At 32.5% G+C, this 27,065-nt stretch overlaps 1 protein-coding gene across 1 annotated transcript; it reads right to left on the bottom strand.

Annotated features, from left to right (window-relative positions):
• Nucleotides 1–309: 309 nt before the first annotated feature.
• Nucleotides 310–18,449, bottom strand: LOC127721695 (COMM domain-containing protein 4-like). The gene is made up of 8 exons (XM_052228500.1): nt 18,310–18,449; nt 15,029–15,100; nt 13,036–13,101; nt 12,481–12,520; nt 11,540–11,659; nt 10,212–10,292; nt 4,196–4,372; nt 310–1,553 (listed from the first exon to the last, which is right to left on the bottom strand). The coding sequence occupies exons 1-8, from the start codon at nt 18,310–18,312 to the stop codon at nt 1,510–1,512; spliced, it is 603 nt and encodes a 200-aa protein (XP_052084460.1). The 5' UTR covers nt 18,313–18,449; the 3' UTR covers nt 310–1,509.
• Nucleotides 18,450–27,065: the final 8,616 nt, after the last annotated feature.

A 27,065-nucleotide genomic window follows, 5' to 3' on the forward strand; every position in this document is an offset into this window, starting at 1 on the left:
AAACTTCATATCATAAGGCATTTAAATACAACGTATGAAGCATCCAGGTCTTCTACCTTCTGAAATATTAAGCTTTTAAGAAGTTAGTTAACACCGCCGCCGCTGGATCACTATCCCTATGTCGAGCTTTCTGCAACAAAAGTCGCAGGCTCGACAAAAATGTAAACACAACAATTGTTTGATTAATGATATATAACAGTAGCATACATCATGTACATGTACAACTAAAACATTTTATAAGGATGTCAAATCTATGTTTAGGAATGTGATTTTGAAAGGCAAAAAATGACAAATAAGACAAAAGAAATCTTCACATATGTTAATCGTTTTAATGAAATTAGAACAATTCTAACACATAAGATCACTTGAATACAATTTAAACATTATAAATGAAAAGACACAGAAATATCAGAACATTAAAATGTTATCCATGATTTTGTTAAATCCTATATAACAGATGAGTAATTCTAAATACATTTGTATGGCACATTAACATCTAAGTAGCACTTATCATAAATGAAAAGTTGGAAATACATGTGTTAAAATTTTGCAAAAACACATGGGCAAATAGATAAATCTAATGTTTGTCAATAAAATTGGAAATGGAAACTGGAATGTGTCAAAGAGACCACAACCGGACAAAAGAGCAGTAAACAGATTAAGGTCACCAATGGGTCTTCAACACAGCAAGAAAATACCACACCTGGAGGTAGGCTGCAGCTGGACCGTAAACAAAAAAGTGTACTAGATCAGTGAAAAGTGGATAATTTCTATTTGGAGATATTTTCAGTTATAATCTTTGCATTGGTGCATAAAAACATGTCTGGAAATTTTTTTGTTTTCATTATTCATCACTCATCACTTATTCTACTCAAGGAATAGATTACCTTAGCTGTATTTGGCAAAACCTTTCAGAATTTCGGGTCTTCATTGCTCTTCAATTTCATGCTTTATTTGACTTTTTTTTTACTTTTTTGATTCAAGCGTCACTGATGACTCTTTTGTAGACAAAACACACATCAGGGATACAAAATTTTAACCCTGGTATCTATGATGAGTTGATTTGGAATTCTATATTCATTATACAACACGACAGGTGCCACATGTGGAGCAGGATCTGCTTACCCTTCCGGAGCACCTGAGATCACCCCGTGTTTTTGGTGGGGTTCCTGTTGCTAAGTCTTTAGTTTTCTATGTTGTATCATCTGTATTATTATTTGTCTGTTTGTCTTTTTATTTTTGGCCATGGCGTTGTCAGTTTGTGTTCGATCTATGAGTTCGACTGTCCCTCTGGTATCTTTCGTCCCTCTTTTGTTCTTCTTATGAATTTCAGAACTGTGCAAAATTAATTGCAATAGAATACATTATCATTCATTTTAAATCAAAATTCAATTTTTAAGGCAATTTGGACACACAGTAATTAAGAACTGTACATACAAAATCAGACAACTTATTCATTCAATAATTTCGGAGTATTAAATTTGAATTATATCCTTGTCTTCATCTTTGTCAGCTTGATAAGTTCTCCATCAAAGAATCTGCCTGCTTCAACTCTGATAAAAAAAAATATTATAATTATATTTAAATTATGGAGACAGCATCCTCACAACACAAATAACTTCAATATTTTTTTTACAGGAATAATAATTTGAACTATATAATTCAATATTTATTAACATATCATTATATTTTTTCGCCTAGTTTAAAAGAAATTACATGGATGGTTATGATTAACCAACCTAACTATATTTCATTGATTCGCTAGCTAATTCAATATAGTTTTACGGTCAAATTAAATCTTAATAAACTGCTTCGCTGAGCGCAGCTGGATACGCCCGCAGAGGTCCAACCCTGAACAGTTGGGGCAAAAATGGACACAATATTCAAGCTTGATACCAGTCTGAATTTGGATTGTAATTAAATATTTGACATATTATAGGTTTCTGAATAAATGAAGTCAAAGAACTTGAAATTGGTTATATGAATTGAATTTATACTCAATTAAAGATTTCTTGCTGTTGTGCAAGACACTGTGCTGTTGCGCAATACTTAGTAAATCTGTTGCCAGACTATAAACAAACAATAACTTCTCAATGTTATATCAGAAATTTATAAAAAACTAAAGGGAGGTTATCTTAATAGATATAAATCAGTCATCAAAGTTTAATGAAAACTGCTCTAAGCACTTTAAGGATATTGTCCAAAAACTTGAAAATCGACCCTTTTTTTTATGAATAAAATCTTATAACTTGGAAACGTAAAATCTTAAATTTATAAAAATCAAAAGGGAGCTTACAACAATAGATATAAACAATTTACCAAAGTTTCATAAAAAATGCTGAAAGCAATTTTGAGTTATTGTCCCAAAACTGGAAAATCCCCCTTTTTGTAATGAATAAAACCCCATAAATCGGAAACGTATAATCTAAAATTTATAAAAATCAAAAGGGAGCTCATGTCGATAGAAATAAACAATCCACCAAAGTTTCTTGCAAATTGGTGAAATTGTTTTTGAGTTATTGTCCACAAACTGGAAAATCCCCCCTTTTTTAATGAATAAAACCCCAAAACTCGGAAACGGTAAATCCGAAATTTATAAAAAACGAAAGGGAGCTCACTTCAATAGATATAAACAATTCACCAAAGTTTCATGCATATTGGTTAAAGCGTTTTTGAGTTAATGTCCGACATGTTGACGACGGACGGACGGACTGACGGACGGACGGACAGACGGACAGACAGACGGACAACGGTATACCATAATACGTCCGTAAACGGGCGTATAAAAATTAAATTTATCCCCCTTACATGCATTGTCTTTTTTCTCAACATTTTTATTTTATCTACACCCATTTTAAACTAATATAATTTTATGATACATAAAATCCTGATTTTTGATGGGATTGATGAGGCTCAACCTTTAGTAATGTTTGTTTTTTTTCCTCTTTTTGCCACAGTGCTGTCTTGTCTTTCTTCGACATTTGGTAGTTGATTGCGCCCTTGATAACTTCCCCCTTTTCTGTCAAATATCATGAATATACATATCAATCTTATTAGTCAAAGTTAGTCAAATGTGCAGATACAAGATTCCAGTCAAATATTACCTCAGGTGAAGATTTTCATAGTGACTGATGATAAATTTATGTGATTTACTCTGAAATATCTGACTGTTAATGAAATATATCTAATACAATACATTTCTATAGATTGCTGACAATTCAGGTTCTTCACACATTAAATAGACAGACAGACAGTTGTATATTGTTGAAGATACAATTTTAGTTTGTTACCCTCTACATATTGTTTGGTTAATCTTGTGGTTGGGATGCTGTCTCATGACATAAACAAAATAAGGAGATGTGGTATGATTGTCAATGAGACTATCCACCAATTTGAAGTTCAAAAGAAGTGGATGCAAGCAATTATATGCAACAGTACAGCCTTTAACTATGAGAAAAAACCCATACCAAATAGTCAGCTATTAAATGCCCAGAAATATATATATGTATCCATTTCCCTCTTCATGCACAAAGTGATTCTGTTAAAAACTATCTGTTTGTTGTAGAGTGAATCCTAGTAAAATAGGGTGATTGCTGGTGAATTAGAGTGAAAACACTTTTTTCAGGGTGAATATCCACAATCAGTGGGAAAACAGATGACATGAGAATGATAGAAAAGTGACTCTCCTTACAATAAAGGCGACAAAATCAATAGTTTGTTTACATTGGTAACCATACTATATTTACATTGGTAACCATACTGATTAAAAGTAATTTCTAAACCACAATCCTATATTATTTGAAATTTAAAAAATGTTTATCTTTGCTGCATATCAAAATACAAATCGGAAAAAAATCAAGAACATGCAAAATCTTATACTCTTTCCAGTCTGCCATCAATTTTTGGAGGGTTCCATATGCATGTAGTCCTAAGCTTGATACAATTTTCCACAATTAGATTTTCGAACACACCAATCTGCTCATTGTCACACTAACTTTCAATATAATAATATCATCACTCTTGTAATTTCAATCATGTGATAAACTTTCAGCAGCACATTTAAATTCAGTGTAAATTTCCCTTCAGTGACCTACTTTCAGATATTTAGGTCAGGCAGAAAACATTGTTGGCAGGAGTGTGGTTTTAGGAGGCAAATAAGAGAACACAGGAATACCATCATTAAAGTGTAACTTACCATTTAACAAAATCCTGAATTTATCAGCTGTGACAGTAAACGTGACTGGTTTGACATTATCTGTATTTGGATCCTTGACCTTTAACCTCAGCTGAACACACGGTTCATCAATATTCTTCAAGTGACTGGAACTTAATATGTAGTCTACTCTCCATTCAACAGAGTCTAACTGTGACACTGAAATAGAATTAATCACATTACAAATAAACCTATATTATTTTGACCATGGGCCTTGGTGGCCGATTGGTCTAAGTATTCCAACCACTGTACCACTAGCCAGTCAACATTGCGGTTGTGAGTTTGAATCCTGCATGGGGCAGGTGCACTCAACTCAAATCTTAATTGACTAGGAATGTCATTTTTACTCCTGAAGGTCCTTGGTTCTCTCCAGGCACTTCGGCTTTCTCCACTAATAAAAACTGACCACCACAAAATAGCACAATAGTGTTGAAAGTTGTGTTAAACACCAATAAATTGATCAATCTTTTGACCATGCTTCAAATTTAAGTAACTTTGCATAATTTTCATCTCAGTACAATATTTTATTTAACAGATGGTAAATTAATTGAGGGACCTTATATAATTGTGGGTACGTATACTTGGACTGGTATTCTGTAACTGGGATCCTGTTCTAATTCTCTCTTTGTTTTAAGGTGACGTGGTATGAATGCCAATGTCAGAGACATCTATCCACAGGAAACCAAAGGATGTAAACAATTTAAGGCACTAATGGCACTACTACTTGTATACCACCTTAAATAATGTGCAAAACCCATAGCCTTAAATAATGTGCAAAACCCATAGCCTTAAATAATGTGCAAAACCCATAGCCTTAAATAATGTGCAAAACCCATAGCCTTAAATAATGTGCAAAACCCATAGCCTTAAATAATGTGCAAAACCCATAGCCTTAGATAATGAGCAAAACCCATAGCCTTAAATAATGTGCAAAACCCATAGCCTTAGATAATGAGCAAAACCCATAACCTTAAATAATGTGCAAAACCCATAGCCTAAAATAATGTGCAAAACCCATAGCCTTAAATAATGTGCAAAACCCATAGCCTTAAAAAATGTGCAAAACCCATAGCCTTAAATAATGTGCAAAACCCATAGCCTTAGATAATGAGCAAAACCCATGGCTTTAAATAATGTGCAAAACCCATAGCCTTAGATAATGAGCAAAACCCATAGCCTTATATAATGTGCCAAACCCATAGCCTTAAATAATGTGCAAAACCCATAGCCTTAAATAATGTGCAAAACCCATAGCCTTATATAATGAGTAAAACCCATAGCCTTAGATAATTTGCAAAACCCATAGCCTTAAATAATGTGCAAAACCCATAGCCTTAAATAATGAGCAAAACCCATAGCCTTAAATAATGTGCAAAACCCATAGCCTTAAATAATGAGCAAAACCCATATTGTAAGCTATGCAGCCTCTTTTCACTCTTAAATTTTGGAATTAAAACAGACAGCAAATATTATACACAAATAACGTATTCATATTTTCAGTAGTCTGTAAATTCAGAAATTAATGCATCTTTATTATTGTGCATCACTGACTACTTGTCATGCTGGTAACAATGCGATATCTAAATAATGCAACTGAAAAATTTTGTGAGAATAATCAGTACAAGTTATTATCATTGCAAACCTGATACTGTTGCATGTTTAGCATTTATAAAAACATTGCAATATTTTCTGCATTTGCAGTAGTTTTTGTTGCTGGTTATCAGCTGTCTATATAAATTAGAAGATGTGGTATGAGTGCCAATGAGACAACTCTCCATCTAAGTCACAATGTATAAAAAGTTAACAATTATAGGTCAAAGTACCGCCTTCAACATGGAGCCTTGGCTCACTCCAAACAGCAAGCTATAAAGGGCCCCAAAATGACAAGTGCAAAACTATTCAAACAGGAAACCAATAATATTATTTATCAAAACACGAGAAACACCTATGAACCACACCAACAAACGACAACCACTGAACAACAGGCAATTTAACACATTTGTTTTCTTCAACATCAACCAGTGTTCATTCATCAATTTGGTATCTGCTTCTTATCAATCTAGGGTTGCCGCTCACAAGGATGCTTTAAAACCAAAAGTTCCAAGTGGTGAAGTAAAAATCCTCTCTCAGAAAATTGTATTGTCCATCATAAGTTGGTTGACCACTATGGAATTCCTGTTTTATAGATGTCAAAGGATATGTTCTAACTGTGGTAAACACAATCCCATCCAGCTTTTCCTTAACGAAGACCTATCTAAATTGGGCTTATAGAAGGGTATGCACTTACAAGATCCACACAACAAGTTGAGCGTGATCTGCTTACCCTTCCAGAGCAACTGAGATCACCCAAGTTTTTGGTGGGATTCGTGTTGCTCAGTCTTTAGTTTTCTATGTTGTGACATGTATACTGTCGTTTGTCTTTTGGTCTTTTCTTTTTTGCCATGGAGTTGTCAGTTTATTTTTCATGTCCTTTGCTGTCGCTGACCTAGGCTTTCTGTGTCCATGATGTCTTGTTGCATGGGGAAGTCTAGAACCTCATTTATTTGGAAAATCATTATATTCGTTATAAGCATTTTATCAGTACACACAGTTATGTTTACACACATTCCTTCTGTCGTCTATCTGGTTAAAAGTGATTGCCATTTGTCTTTCAACTTAAAGAGTTTGAATGTCCCTTCAGTATCTTATGTCTCTCTTTTATAATACATCACATTTAAAATTACTAGGGATGTCAAAAGATCTGAAATTTAATACACGAGTACTCGGTCATGAAATTCATGAGTACTTGAGTACTCGGATAAATCTTGAACGTCTAGTGAAAAGTTTTGATGTTTGTTGGGATGTGGTACCTTTCATAAACTTAATTATAATATGATGACAATGTCACATCGCTTGATATTTTAACAGAAGACAAACGTATTGTTGCAGAATTCAAAACTGTATGACTACAAAATATAACTTGATCCTTGGTTATGTGTATCGCTAGTCCTGTTTGGTGTCAATAGAACAATGCATAACAGACCACCTTTTCTAAAAAATAACCTATCATAATAGCAATTATTGTTTATGTGTTCATGAACCATATCAGAACATGCCAATAAAACCATCCATATGTTCATAAAGTCCGACTTGATAGACAATCTGTATCATCTGTTCCTGTGGAGTAAGTATTTTTAAATATAACGACTTATCTAGTAATTTGTCAAAAAAATTTTGAACTTCAAATTACTTATACGAAACGATATTTAATTATAAATTAAACAATAATAAAGTTTCAAATAAACATTAATTACATTAAATGTAGATCTCATACCAATCACGTTTACAAAGAAGTCTTGATTAACAAACAAAAGTAAGTTTATGGCTTGTGAGTTATTAATTCATGAAAGTGTTAATCTGTGTACAAACACCGTTACAAATGTCGCTAATCAGTTGTGTAGGGTTCACCGCAGGGCACTTTGATTTTGTTCTTGTTCAGAAATATGATCTGGGCCCGTATGCATAAAACTACTTAAGTTATGATTTGTTCTGAATGGACGGATTTTTCTACTTGTCCTATGATAAATTAGTATTACCAGGGGTTCAAATTAACATTTGGTACTGGAAGGTCCAGGACCTTTGACACTCCAAACTGAAAGGTCCACAACATAAATCCCGGGTCCTACTTTATTTGAAATATTTCATAACTCAGTAAGATTAATGTGTTTTTGGTCTTAGGTTACCTTGTTTAATTATATTTGAACTGCATGCAATATGTTGTTAAGTTTACAAATATATTGCCAGGCAACCATATAAATGTAGCACTAAACTGTCAGTGTCACTGTGGTATAACATGTATAATAATAAATGATGTAATTGTCTTACAAGTATATTATGAATTCAAATAATCTTTTTTTTTTTGGTATTGGGGAGGGTGTCACTGTGGGTGGGTGTGTTGTCTCAATTATTGGTAATTATACCATTATCTCAGAGCTTAGACTACTTCAGAATCATAGGGGGAAGTGACTTCTCTTTTTTAAACTGATAGGGAGAAGTGGTGAGATTTGAAAGAGAAGTGCTCACTCAAGGCGCTACAATGTTGGATTTTTACTATAATATAAAGGGCTATATGTATCTTTTTGTATATTGTTCAATTCATAGCCGAGTATTCAATTAAAGTAACAGTTCAAATTCATAGCTGTTTAAGTTCATCATATGTTGCACAATTATATTAGTTCCTCTCTTGATAGAAACTACCAACTAAATAAATAGCACTAATAAAGAAAGAATTTTTTTACATCAAAAAGAAAAGAAAGTGTGGAATGCTTAATTTTTCCCTTTGGGATCAATATTCTGCTATGACTTTTTTGTGCCATTCATTAATCCGTAGTCTTTATCCTTAGAATCCAGATTTCATTCATAGCTGGTCCGTTTCCCGACTCCGATCAGTAGTTTTTGACAAATATTTCAATGGCTTACGAAAAAATTTACAAAAACAATTGATGTTTGAAATGCTATATGACGTTTTTAATGCAACAAATGGATTACAAATTTACTTAAGGCAACTTTCATGACTTCTAATGGGTTAACAAACTTATTTTGCCGACAGTTAAAATGGTTTAAAGTACGCTCTCAAGGGGTATACCATGTCAATAGTAATATGGCTTTGAAATGACGATACTGATGGTTCAAAAGGTCGGCAAAGTTAATTTTTATTTTCTTTCAAATTGAAGGTCCGTCGGGCGTAGCAAGTAACCAAAATGAAAGTCCGATTGCAATAGTGGAAGGTCACGGACCTCAGACCACCGCTAATTTGAACCCCTGATTACGATTGGATTTCTTAACTTAAGTGGTTTTATGCATATCGGCCCTGACCCACAACTTCAAATGAAAGTCTGTTTCTAAGTTTTGTTACAAGTCCTGTACATAAAAAAAATCCTCTCGGAAGTAACGGACTAGGCTGGTACTGCTAAAACACGTTTTGCTTTATCATGAGACTAACGAGAATAAGTTTTAACACATAGAAGTCTCAGGATAAACTTATTTACGTACTGAATAGATATTATTTTTATTAGTATTACGAAGGATATTTCAAAGGAAACTAACATGAGGGGAAATGAAAGGAGTAATATCTCAAGATTTATAAAAGGCAAACGAGTATTCGAGTACTAAAACTGTACTTGAGTACTCGGCCTTCCGACCGAGTACTCGTTGCCATCCCTAAAAAATACCATTGAAAATTTATTATTGAATTACAGATGAGTACATGTGTGTTTGTCTTTACCTTATGCCATTTGTGTTACTATTGTCTCTTATTGTTTGACACATGTAATATTAAGATATCAGTTACCTATGGAACCTCTATTAAATCAGTTACAGACAAAATGTATCTTATTTGTCACTTTGTCTCTGGTGGAAAGTTGTCTTATTGGCAATTATACAACATTTTCTTAGAAATTTAATCAATTTTAAAAAACGAATTGCAGAGAGAACAATCTCATGTTTTTGTTGGGGTGTTTACCAGCGGTCACCATTGAAAAAAATTTCAAGGGTAGAACTTATAAAATGATAATTTGAACCATTGAAAAATGTTTATAAATTCTATACCTTTTGCAATACTTTTAAATATATATTTAGGGGCCAGCTGAAGGACACCTCCGGGAGCGGGAGTTTCTTGCTGCATTGAAGACCCATTGGTGGCCTTCGGCTGTTGTCTGCTCTATGGTCATGTTGTTGTCTCTTTGACACATTCCCCATTTCCATTCTCAATTTTATATATATATATGTAAATTAGTTTTATGACAAAATACACTAATTGTAGTCATTCAAAATTTCACTGATTGAGAAATATTTTCCAAATCATTAAAATTTAGGGTAAATGCTGAGAAAATCAAGTGTGGTGCTAAACATTCAAGGGTGGAGGAGCCCCAACCTTAAATATCTGTGGTGAACCCTGTTAATCAAGATAATGAAGGTTCAATGATACATTTAATCACAGTGTAGAACACTGATTACTTACACCTCAGACTATGTTTCCTTAGTTGAGCCTGTAACTTTTCTAAACTGTCACTGTAGGATTTTGTTAGTGCTGTAGCGTGTTCTGAAAACAACAAATTACAATATTTTTTAGAAATCTCAAAACTTTAATGGTTCATTACACATGTAATCTAAAATAAGAGTGCCTCTGAGTCCAAGCGGTATCAGTAGTTCAAAACCCTGGTCATAGCGAAACTTGTTCTGACTCTGATTTTAATAGACAAAAATTGCTAGTTGGTCTTGGTTTTCTTTGATAACTCAGGCTTCCTCAATGAAATAGATCAGATATGGAATACATTACATAGACAGCTACCCCTTGACACAAAAAACCATTTAAAAGACGACTTTCAAACTTCCACAATAGTCTACATTAAGTGTATATACAATATGTGAAGCTTGGTATAAATAAAAAAAAAAATTTTGTTGAAATAATTATTCGTTTTTATAGTGATTAAGATTATAATACAATATTGACTGCTGTACCCCAACTTTTGACAATTTTACCTATGACTATGTCTATTTGTTTTGCCAACATATTGTTGTCTGAGAATATAACAGAATTGTATGCGACTGTCATATAAGTGAGGGGTTTAGCTAGCTATTAAACCAGGTTTAATCCACAATATTCTACATAAAGACATGCCTGTATCAAGTCAGGAATATAACAGTTGTTTTCCATTCCTTTGAAGTGTTTGAACTTTTGATATTGCCATTTGTAAAGCACTTTCTGTTTAGAATTTTCCTTGGATTTCGGTATGTTTGCAATTTTATATTTTACTTTTCACTAAATTTTATTATTAAAATAATACAAAGTTCACACTGGTATAATAAACCAAAACATCATTTCATGTATGTACATCTTTTATTGAGATGTGGATCTATGGACAAAACTGCATGAATGTTCAATTAAGATTTCATATAAACTGGAGGTAAATAATAGGATCAAAGTATAAAATGTGACTTCTAATTATTGCAATTTTGATTTTTTTTGTAGTTTTTAAAATAATGATAGCATCATACAAATTTTGAATTTTCAATATTAAGAATTCTAAAATTTTGTGTTGTCTTTAGTTTTCATGCATGATATAAGTTGATAAAAGAAACCTGTGCCATATGCATTAAAACTAGTAACATATTTAGGGAAAAAAATCTTTGGGGAAATAATGAAACATCAAATAGGTTTTGAATTCACAGTATTTTGCCTCTAAAAATTGAGACTTCAGAAAAGATAAGTCATGTGCATCAAAGCTGGTATTATATGTTTACGAAACAAAAAAAGAGATGTCTAGATAAAATTTTTTATAACAATACCTTTTGGCAAACCTAACTGTTGTAGTTCATTACTCAGTGATTCACCATCCACATTATACTTGGCAGCAGAACACAAAATAAATGACAATACGGCAACACTGGCTTTTACATCTCCAGTCTCTGCCAAAAATTTTTTATATCTGACAATTATTAGGAAAATGTTGAACACAGTGACATGTCACAAATACAGTATTTTTACAAATTATCATATTTTGTTCTGCATTTTCTAGATCTCAAAGTATATACTAAAGTTCCAAACTTTTAATCTGATTTTTATAAATGTAATCTATTTATTTAAATAGTAACCATATTATAATCTAAATTTTAAAACTTTTAAATAAATAAATAAAATTAAGAATAGAAATGGGGAATATGTCAAAGAGACAACAACCCGACCAAAGAGCAGATTACAGCCGAAGGCCACCAATAGGTCTTCAACACAGCAAAAAAAATTGAGTGTACCAGGAGGCGGGCCTCAGCTGGCCCCTATAAAAAATGTGTACTAGTTCAGTGAAAATGGACGTCATACTAAACTCCAAAACATATAAATGAACTAAAATAAAAAAAACATACAAGACTAACAAAAACCAGAGACCCCTGACTTGTGACAGGTGCAAAAATGTGGCGGGGTTAAACATGTTTTGTAAGATCTCAACCCTCCCCCTATACCTCTAGCCAATGTAGAATAATGGCTACTAAACGTCCAGAGGTCAACAGCAGTATAAACTACGCAACTTCACTGAGTGGAGTATAAAAATTAATATCATTAGGATTTTAAAATAACAAGTTTAGCTGTTTGCCTTCCTGTGGGAAGATTCTAGCATACAATTTTCATTAATCCTTCATTACCAAACAGGACACTGCAGTAGATTATTTACATATGTAGCATTTTTTTTTAGAACCAGATAAATAATTGATCATGGCCTCATATATAACCTTACCAAATTTAGCATCAGCTGTTAATTTGTAGACTTTATCATACTGAAAATAAAATTTGAACTAATTTAAAATAAAATCAGGATCACTGCATATTCTAAATTAATTAAATTTCTTTTATTTAAAGCTTTAAACAAGAACATTTTGTTGTTACATTTTTTTTTTAATTTGAATTAATTTGAAAAAAAAAAATTAAATTACATCTCTGACATTACCCTATGAAAAGAGGGACAACTCTTATTTGATTTTTAAACTCTTTCAGATTCATACAAATTTAAACCAAGCTTTTTGTGTGTTTAGCCCTTTCAGGTATACATCCCATCATTTTTTTTTCATAATTCACTTTTTTGCAATTGATTACCCAACACAAATGTGGTTGCATTGCTGTAAGGAAAATGTAATGTTTTCAGTCTATACATACTGTATTGCAAAATTCAGTAGGGGCTTACAGATTATGTTTCTGAAAATGCATAAATAGAATGTGACTTAATTATGCAACTGTTTCAACCAAGTCTGGTGATTGTAAAATCAAAAATAAATGAAGCAATAACACATCTTACATCGATTCCAACATCCAGGAGATCTTTGATAACTTGTACGCAGAGTAATTTGATCTTCACCGATGTCTGTAAAATATTTTTTAAAAAATAAAAAATTATAAAATAATATGAAGATTTACAGTATGACATATTCTATCAATGCAATTTGAAGTTGCAAAACTATTTTAATCTTTTTTCATTCAGATTAAAAAAAATATATAAATCTGCAACTTTTTGAAATATAAAATTTCAAAGCACAATTGAGATATGGTAAACATTCAACTCAAATTTAAAGATCTCTATTGATCATGGTTATATATTTATAAACTCAAAACAGCCTGTCTCAGTCGTGACAAGTGTGTTTTTTAAACAAAGACAAAAAACATCAGTGTACTCCTTGGTATTTTAAAATAAAGCAATGCGATTCAAAAAAGCACTGTTTTCCTCGAATGTCATGAATATAGCATCACATTAATAATACATTCTATAACATGTTACTTTTATTAGTTTATTCCCTTAGTTTATTTATTTTGTATTGTATTTACATTGTATCATAGATCAAATTTATTTGTTCAGTGTATGTTCACTGGTGTTAATATGTCTTTTGATTGAGTTAAGCCATTTCAATTGATATTTTATAGTGTGTCTTTCTATGTTTTGATGTTACACTATTGTTTCAGATAAGGGTGAAGGTTTGGTACCATTAAAATGTTTAAACCCGCTGCAATTGTTTTCACCTGTCCTAAGTCAGGAATCTGATGTTCAGTAGTTGTCGTTTGTTGATGTGGTTCATAAGTGTTTCTCGTTTTTTATATAGATCAGACCGTTGGTTTTCCCTTTTGAATGGTTTTACACTAGTAATCTTTGGGGCCCTTAATAGCTTGCTGTTCGGTGTGAGCCAAGGCTCCGTGTTGAAGACCCTACTTTGACCTATAATGGTTTACTTTTATAAATTTTGACTTGGATGGAGAATTGTCTCATTGGCACTCATACCACATCTTCTTATATCTATAAATAGAAAAAACATATTCATATACATGTATTATAACGTTTCACCAGCCTGAGAACAATGAGGTTGTGAGTTGTAAACCATGCATATTATATAGTAGGTGTGCTTATCTCGAATCTTAATTGACAAGGATTTTCAGCTTTCCTGCAAAATGTTGCTTGTTCTCTCCAGCACTCCTGCTTCCTCCACCAATAAAAACCTGATCGCCACATACATGTAATAGGCAATAGTGCTGAAAGTGGCATTAAACACCAAACACCAATCAAACAATGATGTAGCATCACAATTAAACATTTGGGATAAGTTGTATACAAAGTAGATATTTGTTTTGGAACAAGCTAAAGAAACCCATGAATTTTGCAAAGAGTTGTTGCAAGCATTATTCAATGCACAAATCCTGAAACAGGACTTGAGATGTTAAGATAACAATATTACAAAATTAAATGTACATTGATATAAAACATGCACATTTTCAACACTACACGTTTTTACATTAAACAAGAGCACTGATCATTAGACTTAAAGATAATCAATCGTTTTTCAAATGAGAGGGTGTTTCTAGGCTATAATCTCTTTGAGATTAGACATATATATCATGTATATAGCTGAGAAACATCCTCAAGTTGGAAAACCCACTGATAATTGATCGAGATTCATGACCTCATACATTCTCTTTCTACTGGACTGAGAAAAACCCATATCTCTAGCAAACTGTTATATGCAAAATAATCGTAAAAGACAGTGGTTGATCCAGAAATTTCTGTAGAGGGGGCCCACTGACTGCCTAAGAGGGGCTCGCTCCAGTCATGCCTCAGTGATTCCCTATATAATCAACCAAATATTTTTCCCACAAAAGGGGGGCCCACTCAACCTGCCCCCCCCCCCCCCCCTCCTCCAGAATCGGCCTCTGAATGAACATCACAGCAAAAGTTAAGAAACTAGCGTTAATTAATTATCTGGAATTATCCATATATCATGTATATAAACAAATCATTTTCTACCTACCACTTTTGATAATGTACTAATTTCTGCCAGTACCCAATCAGGGCAGTCAAGATCACCACAAAACCTAAATCTCTAAAAAATAAAATAATGACAGTCAATTAAAAATTAAATAATTGAGGAGGTTATATATATAACCAATTTTTTTTCAGAATAATTGTTTTGATCCTCAATTTGTTTTTTTGGCTTCAAAAGTAAAAACATCAGAAATAGATATCAGGACATGAAATCTAAAATGTTGTTTGAGAAATTGAGATGAACTATTTCATCCCACATGTACAAGTTTACATTTGTAAAAGCCTTTCACATATATTATTAAGGCACTGGCTACAATCTGGGACTTTTATACTAACAGTTAGTATAATAGTCCTAGCTGCAATTACTTTGAAAACGTAACAATAACAAATTATTAACAGTTATTGTTAGGTTGGTCACTAATTGCCAGAATGCTAGGTTGGGTTAGGAACCGATTAATTATGAATGTAACAATACTATTTGTGTCTACGGCTATGTTGTGTTGGTGTTAAGTTAATGCATTTCAATGTATGCTGGGAATAGTAGTATAGTATGTCCCATATGTAATATTACCCCCCCCCACATTCTGTATGTCATGTATGTATGTGCTTGTCCCAAGTCAGGAGACTGCAATTCAGTGGTTGTCATTTGTGGCTATGTTACATATTTGTTTTTTGTTCATTATTTTTTACATAAATTAGGCTGTTAGTTCTCTTGTTTGAATTGTTCTACATTTGTCATTTCGGGGCCTTTTATAGCTGACTATGCTGTATGGGCTTTGCTCATTGTTGAAGGCCGTACAGTGACCTATAGTTGTTAATTTCTGTGTCATTTGGTCTCTTGTGAAGAGATGTCTCATTGGCAATCATACCACATCTTCTTTTTTATAAATACTACATGTATATCAAATACAACTTGAAAACTTTTATTCGTTAACAATTCACTGATACAATATTGCATACAGATTATATCATGTATATAATTATTTTATTCACAATAACAGCTTCTGCCCTTTCAGAATGTGCTTTTGGGTGCATGTTTTAGTCCACACATTTTTGGTGGATCCACTCTACATGCTCTAGGCAGCCATCAATTGATGACGCAAAGTGCACAACGGTTTTGCAGACTAAGCAGTTCCACTCTGCAATTTCCATTTTTGAGTTTGCTGCATAACTTGTTCATTTCTATCCGTTGTATTATCATGATTATGGGTTGTTAAATATTTTACAGGATCTCGGGAATTTAAATGGATTGAAGAGTTAATCCGAGAATACACGTGTAATTAAATTTCCAGTCACTAACCACTGTATTGATTTATGACATTCTTTTTGCACGAGTGTTTACCCAAGATTATCTCTGATCACCATGATAAACTACAGAAAATATGTTCATTGGTCTTGTCATGTGAAACCAGTGGTTCAAATTATATATTTGTTCCCACATACAAAGCAGACTTTTTATTAGCGTGATCGGGAAAATAACGGCAATATTCACAAAACATTGTCTCTGGTTTATCATCAGCAACAGCCGACCTTGCCCTGGGAATCTTTCTGTCCATGACACTATAAATATTCTTTCCCGCTTTTCCCGTTTGTATTTGGCATTCTTTGGGATGAATTTTCAGCCTCATTACCCCCTTCATCTACCGTTTTTTTTTTTTTTTGAAACTGACCAAGTTCCTGGGGTGTCCGTACTAAAACATTTCAAATATTTTGTTGCATGGTTTAGTGCTTAACAGCTGTCCGACATGACAGGTCAATATCGATCAATGCATCATACCCCCACTGGCCCAGTACCATTACCGGTAATTAAAAATCTTGGAATAAGCAATGTACAATACCCCCTGTACTGAGAAATCGATATTGAAAGTACGGGAATTGCAATCAATACATGATACCGGTCCACCCAGAGCTATTTGTTCTATTTTAAAACATGTACAAAATGAGTTTAAATTCTTGAAATCCCGGATGATGTAATTGAATCTGATTGGCTAAGATAGAATAGTGATGAGGGGATTTTCCACTTTCTATTTTGGAAACGCCATGAATTTTTTGTTACTAGTCCGTTGGGCATATTGGGTTACAAGTTTTGATTGCCTGAAGCGTAAATGCTGTAGCCCCGGGCGTCGGGCTATTGGTTTTTTTAACCCCTGTGTGCAGTTAAATACATAGACATGATAGAAGTGAACACTTTTCCTCTAAACATGGAATACTTAACTGTAATAATATCTCAAAGAACATTAAAACAGTTAATACTAATAATAATAATACACATGTATTAATAATATTATTATCAAAGAATTCAGCAATAAAACTAAATAGATATAAGAAGATGTGGTATGAGTGCCAATGAGACAACTCTCCATCCAAGTCAAAATTTATAAAAGTAAACCATTATAGGTCAAACTATGGTCTTCAACACGGAGCCTTGGCTCACACCGAACAGTAAGCTATAAAGGGCCCCAAAAATTACTAGTGTAAAACCATTCAAACGGGAAAACCAACGGTCTGTTAAAAGTTTAATAAATCTAAAGCAACTTAACCGTAGACACAAACATTATTTTTACATCCGTAATTAATCGGTTTCTAACCCAACATACATGACATGGAATTCTGGCAATTAGTGTCCAAAGTAACAATAACATATTTGTTATTTTTAGTTATGTTTTCAACATAGTAGCCATTTCAACTTCCTTTATGAATTTTTGTGTACATATATCACAGAAATTTTTCAAATTTGACACTGCAGTAGCTTTATTTACGTTTTTAATCAACAGAAGTGTACTCAATAGAATAAACATGTGCAAAATTTTGAAAACATTTCATCATGAAAAACAATGATTGCAGTTCTTACAGTGTTAACTTTCCATAAAAAGACAACTTTCAAATGATGTAGATTTATGCAATTATAGGTCACGGTACAACTCTCAACAATTAGCAAAACCAATACAGTATACTATAGTTCCCTGTAAAAAGCCACATGACAAAAGGTGAAACATGTTTACATTTATGCTAAACTGCAATTATAGGTTTTTATTGTTCTTCCCCAAAAGGACTATCTGACCACCAGCCTGTGGGATTATAGGTCTGACCCTGTGTGGATTGGATATTTTTTTTTATGAAAATGGGGTGAAATTTCGGCACTATGACCGCACAGCACAAATCTGCATAAAAATATAAGGTTACACCCCCTTTTTTGATAGATGTATTTTACGTCCATGAATGACATATTTTGCAACCGTAAAATGTTCAAGCGTCCTTATTTCTTACCATTCTTCTAAATTATCTGCTATTTGAAAAGCAAATCTAAAGCATTTTTTAACAGTTTAGGAAAGAAAACTACAGAAATTGTATCATTCACTGTTCCTTAATTGATTTTGCGTAAACCAGTCCACACCGGAATACAATATTCATGAACTGGTCCCGAACTCATCCCCTGAAAAAAATTGTCACGCATTTAGTTAAAAATTAATTATATATGCGTATTTAATAGTTGAACACATCTATTAAACGAATTAAAGAATATGAAAAACAACAAAAAAAAAAACAGATGAAAATAAGTGGATTCTAAGGATCATTATGATAAAAACCAAGAGTACCTTCTTTTCTTCTCTATTTCTTTTTATAAAATAAAGTCAAACTATTGTTAGAGATACTGACTGCATTTTCGAAATTGCAAATTTCTTTTTAAATCTTTATTTCTCTTTCTGTTGTTTAAGATTCGCATCCATTTGACGATCCCAAGTCTGGAACCTCGTCACTGGTCGTCTATAGTTGAGGGTGTGGATGGGGGTTTACAGAATGCAGAATAATGGACAAAAATATGAAGAATATAGACAAAAATGGACCAAGAAAAATAAAGAATAGAGAATAACGAGGTGCTAATATATGAGGAATATGGAATAATGGGCAAAAAGTATAAAGAATAGAGAAAAATGGCCTAAACATTTAAAGAATACAGAAATGAATGACCCCATCCAGATCCTCATAGCTATATTTCAATGTTTTGTAGTTTGATGTTGATGAAAATAAGATTGTTTTTACTTTAAATGAATTTAGATAAATTGGGGGGGGGCTCCATTCTCAAAGCGAATGTGATTGGTTACACCCGTATGAAAATTTCAACAGGAGTTCAACTGGACTCTAGCTGGACTTGAGACGTATTCCAGTCTGACTTTGAAAAGTCCAGTCTGACATGAGCCGTACACCTACTTTTTCTTATACTTGGGTTATTTGCCAGCCGGTATTTTCTTAAAAGTCCAACCGCACTTTTTGTAATGCTTACAAGAAAAATAAACACGGCTGGACTTTGAGGAAATTTATTTCTTTCTGTAGAGATGATCAGCAGGATTTTTGTCTTAGAAAATTTTACATTCATTTATGAGCAGGAATTTAGACTTAGAAAATTTTCAACAGCCAAATCTACCCTTACAGAAATAAAAAGTTTGCCACAATAGATTCTGTTCTTTCAAAGGAACAATTCTTTCAAAATGTAAAACAGTTAAAAATGAAAGTTTGCAAGTAAATAATAATAATGATAAAATATTTTTTTGCAATATACTTTTAGTTCAAACTATAAGATGTGATACTTTCCCTAGACTTTCAATTCCATTATGAAATATTTAACATAGACTGTTGATGGAAAGTTAAAATTTAATTTTGGTGACTTTTGTTTGAATTATATCCAAGTTAATATGTTTAATATACAGCAATTATTTAACATTTACTTTTTTCATAAAAAAAAAAAACACTAGCAACATCTGTTACAGGTCAAATTTATACATTTTCTAGTATATTTATATTTAATTAGATGAATGCATAAAATTAATAATTATCATTCATTCTTAAACATCAAAATGAATTAGAAACTTGAGCCATATAACAGTGATTTAATAGCAGTTAGTCTTGTAGAAATGTGCCATCTGTTTTCAATTAACCTCAGTCTGGACAGGTCACAGGAAGTACTATCTCCACAGAGATTGAGGCCATATGTGGGAGAAAACATTTCGAAATACATATTTCTGCAATTACTATCACTTTTATTAAAAATTTCACAATTAAACAAATTAATAATTGATTTTTTTTTTAATATATCACATACTCAAAATTAAAAAAAATCATGCAATTAGTCATAAGAGGAACATTTAAAACAACTCCTTAACATCACAGTTAAACAACCTCATGTATTGCAATACAACACAATTTGAATTTGGAATAAACAGGAAGATTTGTCTTCTTTCTTGAACAAAATGAGAATTTTATATCATTGGATGTAAAGCAAATGTTTGGAAGTAGTTCTTTTCACATTAAATAGAGAAGATGGATCCTTCTGACTGGCATCAATGACAATTTAGGAAGATTGCTGTTTGCATGTGTTTTGGATTGCATAATTCTGGTAAGTACAATAAATTGAATTCCACCAATTTGGTGATATTATCTGATATGCTCTTTTTATTCAACATATTAATAAAATAATTTCAATATTATAAATAGCTTAATTCTTATTTTTGAAGAGTAAAAAGAATAAAAAACCTACATCAAATATTTACATTTAAAGAGAGCACCTTTTCTACATATGAAAATATGGTTCCTGACTACAAAGGGGGTTTAAAGATAAGTAAGATTAGATTAGATTCATGCAATAATTTTCATCTTGTCTGTTATGTCACTGTCACTTCCTGTTTTGAATTGTTGTGTAAAAAAATGTATTATTATATTTTTTATTCCCTCTGTATTAACAGATTAAGGAATGGTTATTATTTGAGTTGTTTTGAAAGCTTTTTGATTTCTACACTTTAAGTGATTTTCAAAGCCAACTTTATTTTATTTTTAGCCACTTTAAAATTATTTAGGCTATATTTAATAACCACAAATTTTTAGAAGTTATCATTTAGCTTCTCAATTCCCCATTTCTTGGTTTTGCCAGTAAGACAGTACAAAAAAGGAAAAAAGAAATAACCAGTATATATGCATAATGTCATCTGTTTTTTTTCTATTTTCAGATTATAGCAAGGGATGCATGATGCAAATTAAATCAGAAGAATCAACCATCTGAAGAAAAACTGAGCAGTGGCGGATCCAGGGGGAGGGTTCCAGGGGTTGGAACCCCCCATTATTTTGACGATCAATGCATTTGAATGGGGACATATGGTTGGACCCCCTCCCCCTATCCTGAGTTAGGAACCCCCCTTTTGAAAATAGCTGGATTCACCCCTGCTGAGATCATCTTTAAAAGTCAAACCGCACTTTTTGAAGTCCAGCTGGACTTTATATATAGAGTTCAGCTGGACTTTTTAAAGTTCAGCCGGACTTTGTAAAGTCCGGCTGAACTTTATAGAGTCTATATTTTTGCCAGAAATGCCGGCTGGATTTTTTTTCAGACGTACTTTTATTAAAGTCCAGCTGGACTTTATGCACCGGACTCCTGCTAATTTAAATATTTCGAGCCGGTTTACGGCTAATTTCGCTGAAAGTCCAGCCGGGGTATCTATTATAAGCAATTCAAAGAAAAGTCCAAATGAATATTATAAGTACGGTTCTCAGTACGGCTACAGTACGGCTACTGTCCGACTGGAGTACGTGTCATGTTTTTCATACGGGTATACACAAATCCTACATCTTATATATTTTTTTACTCAGTCAGTCTTGGAACTTAAGTCAGTCAGGCAACTATGTATACTCAATGACGTGTTTGCAATTCTCAAGTTAGAAGTATCTGGTCGTAAATGACTTGACAACTTTCTTGAACAACATCTTACTATCTTCACTCATTTTATGAATGTTGGGAGATGTAGCTATAACCGCGAATTAATTGTTTAAAAACGGCACCTTTAGAATGCACTTGCAAACGGCATTATATACGTATAAGTTTTTAACCTTTGAGGGTCTGCATGGATGGGGTACTTGATTTCTGTATTCTTTAAATTTCTAAGGCATTTTCTTTATCTTTGAAAATAATACATATTCTGTAAAACTGTCATGAACATGATTTTCCTAGTAAATCTTTCCGTAATTAAATGAATTCTTTATTCCGAGTGTACATCGTTCATTTCTGTAATAAGTATTTTATTACGTAACCGTATTCTTTTATTTACCATAGTTATTCTTTATACTTTTGTACTTCATTTTTCTCTCTATTTTTTATATTTTCTGCTCACTTTTCTTTATTCTTTTTTTTAACTATTTTTCTCTGTTCTCTGTAAACCCCACCCAGACCCTCATCTATTGCTATATTATGTTACTATCCTTGTCTAACTAACAAAATATTTTGGTATTTAGTAAGCAAGTTTGAAGGAGAAAAAACATAAGGATGAGAAAAAAAAATGTATTTTCTATTTAACTATTTAAGACATATATATTTAACCATCGGTCACGGAAAAGAAAGAAAGACTGATGATATGAACTTTCTATAACTTCTGAAGACCAAACAATTTGAAGTATTGCCGCATATAAACACCTTTTCCTGCAAAGGGATTGACTTTGTATAGTTATCCATTATGTATTCATCATTGAAAAGAATTAAGCCCCTTAAAGGGCTAAATGGGACAGCATCATTAGGCATTGAATCTAACCTAAAGATGACCAGTGCCTTTTATATTTATAGCTTACTATTATACGTATGAGGGTCTGGATCGGGTTTATAGATTAGAAAATGGCTAGTTAAATAAATAATGGTAAGAGAAAAATGAGCAAAAACTATAAAGAATAGAGAATAATAGGGTGCAAAAGTATAAAGATTAACAGCGGAAAATAAATCAATTAAGCAGTAATAAAATACTGATTATAGAAATGAACAATGTACAGAATAAAGAAATCATCTAATTAAAAAAAAAACATTTCATTAGTAAAATCATTTACATGAAAGTTTTAAAGATAAACATTATCTTTAAAAATAAAGAAAAATGCCCTTAAAATTTAAAGAATACAGAAATCAAGGACCCCATCCATACCCTCACGTATTGGGTTGCTCATTGTTGAGGCCCCTCATGGGGGTGTCCAAATAATCAATGTTTTGCCAATATAATCACATAATCATTATTTTTTTTTAGACAAGATAATCAAATAATCAAAAATACAGTCCTAGTTATGAATTCAAATAATCATGAAATATTTTGTCTGGTAATCAAATAATCACTATAAAAACGACCAAGTAATCACATAATCAAAAACCCCATGAGGAGGCTCAATGTTGAATGTCGTACTGTACTCTATAGTTGCTTACGTCGTCGTCCTTTGATCTCTGATGGATAGTTGTCTTATTGGCAATCATACCACATCTCCTTAATGCAATCATACCACATCTCCTTAATGCAATCATACCACATCTCCTTAATGCGTGAACCCCTGAGGGTTCACGCATATTTATTAGTTAGAAATATGGTCTATGGAGGAATATTCGGAACCCTAATTATTGTTCATTCGGAACATTTATTCTTCTTATCTGTATTAGTTTCCTGCAATTAAAACACCTCCGTACGGAGCATTTAAGATATCAAAAACTTGGCAATAAAGAACTTTACACAGATCGCTAACTCACTTATATGCTATATGGTAATAAAAGATATAGTTGATAATCTATGTAGAAAAAAAAGAAATAGATTCCCATACGTATAATTCTTAAAGAATAATAATGATTCAAAACATGGACACATGTACCTCAGTCTTTCAAACATTCATTAAATTAATCTAGAAATAATTGATGAGGCATTGCGAAATGGTCAACTAGTAGGAGACATTAATTAATGTTCCTTACGACTGATCATCAATAAGTGTAACTCTCCCACGAGACGCATTGAGAGATAAATGATCTATTATAAAACCTTTTTTGAAGCGGCATCACTTTTAAGTTCAAGATACAAAGATTTCATTAATAAAACACACGAGGTAAAAAGGGAATGCATTCTTATTGCCTATGATGAAACGTAAATGTACACAAATATGATCATTGATAATTTAAAAGAAACAGTTATCAATGCAGAAGAATTAATTGACACAAAAGAATATTCTTTAAAGATTCTCAACGAAAAAGATTAAACTGCATTTGTTTAATTATTCTAAAAAACAATAAATTTGAGTTTAATGGAAAGTTATACAAACAAGTTATAGGAGTGCCCCCTCCATAGGTGGTATATTTTCACCATCATGCACATATCTGCATCTGTCTGTCCTATTACAGCCGATTTCAATGAGTGTGTAGGAAAAGGTAATATCTTTGGTTAGCTTGCTTGCTAGCTGAACCGTGAAGTAATTATTAGGTTAGGTAAACTACCCTTCTTTATGAGTAGACTAGTCCGACAGACTGATAGAATTGGTTATCTGTGGGACTAGTCTACTCATATAGGAGGGTGGTTTACCTAACCTAATAATGACTTCACGGTTCAGCTAGCAAGCAAGCTAACCAAAGATATTACCTTTTCCTACACACTCAATGAAATCGACTGTAATAATTATCTTAGATAAGTTCAAATGGAAAGAAAACATCAAATTACACTGTCAATATAGAGATGACGGTGTTATGGTCTTCACAGGCAAAATAGAGCAAGTTGAAGATTTCTTTAACATAGCGAACAAAATTTCCCCTATACTTAAGTTCACATATGAGATAGTTGTTGGGAGACACATGCTTAAAAAGTTAATTTTATAAAATAATCATGAATAGGTAATACTCATCTTCCTGTTATTATATGTTTTTGGACAATTGCTAATATATCCTCGCAAACCACATACCGGTAGTAATTTATAATAGTTTGTAATGCCAAACATCGAGGAATATAGCAATCCTTAATTTGTTTAATTTCATTGACCATAAGTTTTAAATAAATAGAGAGTTATCGCCTCAACTCCAAAGAATATCACTCAGTGTCTGTAAATCGTTTCATATCGTTAGAATTATTTTAAGGACTCAAACGTATATTCATTTTCGATGTTACTTGTAAATTCTGCATCTAACACACGTAAAAGGTGCCTTTAAATTTCGTCATAATTTCCAGAACCTAAGTTGTATTTTTATATAAGATTAAGTATGGTTTCTTTAAATAAAAAAAGGAAGATGTAGTATATTTGCCAATAAGACAACTCTCTACTAGATACCAAGTGACGTAGAAATTAACAGCTATTTGTCACCGTACGGCCTTCAACAATGAGAAAAGCAAAACCCATACCGTATAGTAAGCTATAAAAGGCCTCAAAATGACAATGTAAAACAACTCATACTTGAAAACTAACTACCTGATTTAATCGCGGTCATTTATTATAATTATTGCTTTTGTTTCCTTATTTATATTTAAGTTTGATAAAAATTTAGAGCCTTAATTACTATCAATAGAAATTCATTATCTTATCTCTGCATGTATCTATCATCACTCAGTCTCTATAAAAGACATTCGTTATTTTATTTCTGACTCTGTATTAGTTTTTCACCACTGCTGCATGGCAAATGCATAATCATTTTTTCTGTTATACGACATCACAAACATCAAGCCCAAACATTTAATTTTTCTTTCAGAATCGTCAACATACCGCTAAAATATATTACAAAATATAAATTTTGTTGTAGCATCTTTTTTCTGCATTTTACACACCATCCAGAAATGAACTATTAAAATAAAAACATTCCTTATCTCCCTACTTTATATATAACATCACTCTCAACATGCCATAATTGTCCTGATTTACAAAAAAAAAAAAGAAAATATCATCCTCCACACACATGGTAATGAAAATACTGAGATATAATTTACAATTCAGTTGAAATAATAATTAGCATAAAAAAAGTTCTAAGGTTCACGTACGTTTTTTTTTTTAAAAAAGCAACTTGTCTTCATATTAATCTTGTAGACGAGATTGCTTCATTAGATAAATTTCTTCGCCCAGAGTTGACTCTCCTTACCAGTATGCAGTGTGTGACCACACGAGAAATAACTAGAAATTATCGATAAATCATTTATATGATGATTCTTTATTGTCAAAGGTATTAATAATACCAGAAAAAACGATAGTAATTCATATGGTATAATTCACAATATATTTACAACTGTGTGCCCAGCATTACGTACCTCATTGTGGGAAAATAAAGAATTGAATCGTATGATTGAGTTCTAAGAAGTCTAAAACATTTGGTGTGCAGTCATTTTTCAACTTCTTAACTGACGTTTTAACTTTCTCCAACGGTTGTTTTTAAGCAGCGACATGTTGTTCACTTGTTTTCTATTTATTATAGGGTAGAACACATATCGGTATATAACACGATCTTGTTATTTTTTTTTTGTAACGATTTTGACTAATCTGCACGAAAGGGTGGCATTCAAAAATTTCTCCCGCTGAGCCATAGGATAAAGTAAATTATCTCCCTCGTATTAGCCAATCAAAGTCTGGCATTTTAACGTGAAATATATAATAAAATATTTTACGCTAAGATAGAATTTTCAATTTGAAAATGAAACAGAATTAAGAAATGTAATATCTTAATTTATTACTTGGAAATATCACTGAATGGGATCGAGAGAATTGAAGTAATTATAGAATATCTGTAAATAAATCATAACTCAGAGTATTCACTCTTGACAGAGCTGTTGAAATTTTTTCCAGCCATCTCCTAACGCCTGTGCAAATTTTAAATGTTTCTCGTGATCAAAATTAAGAGTGTCATTTGTCTCTACGAAGTAGTTCATGAGTTCCTGTCTTCTTCTTTTCATTTTCTCTCCATCATATAAATCTTTTCTTTTACTTCTCTTAAGAAGTATGATATCCTGTTCCGGTGTTGTTATATCATTTTTTATTACACCAACAGGCAAAACATCCCATGCAGCCTCCCCGTAAAAAGCACCACATCGAAAAATGTTTCCTGTATACCATGACCTATAAATTTGCTCGGTTGTTAATGGTGTTATTGGTGATCCATATTCAGGCAGCACGTGCCAAGCGCCCTCTGGAGTAAGCTGCAAATCAAATTTCACCCATTTCCTCATCCAAGGTCTGGTCGACAATGACTTCCCGGGGAGATATGCAGGCAAAGGAAACGGAACAAC

The sequence above is a fragment of the Mytilus californianus genome, unplaced genomic scaffold, assembly GCF_021869535.1.
Source record: "Mytilus californianus isolate M0D057914Y unplaced genomic scaffold, xbMytCali1.0.p SCAF_12, whole genome shotgun sequence".
Taxonomy (NCBI): domain Eukaryota; kingdom Metazoa; phylum Mollusca; class Bivalvia; order Mytilida; family Mytilidae; genus Mytilus; species Mytilus californianus.

Bases quoted from the DNA above. Each gene is read 5' to 3' on its own strand.
- LOC127721695 (XM_052228500.1), bottom strand. The intron at 12,521-13,035 runs GTAAGATGTGTT...TTTTATTTTCAG, and splicing joins TCCTGGATGTTGGAATCGAT to TATGATAAAGTCTACAAATT. The intron at 11,660-12,480 runs GTAAGGTTATAT...AATTTTTGGCAG, and splicing joins AACAGCTGATGCTAAATTTG to AGACTGGAGATGTAAAAGCC.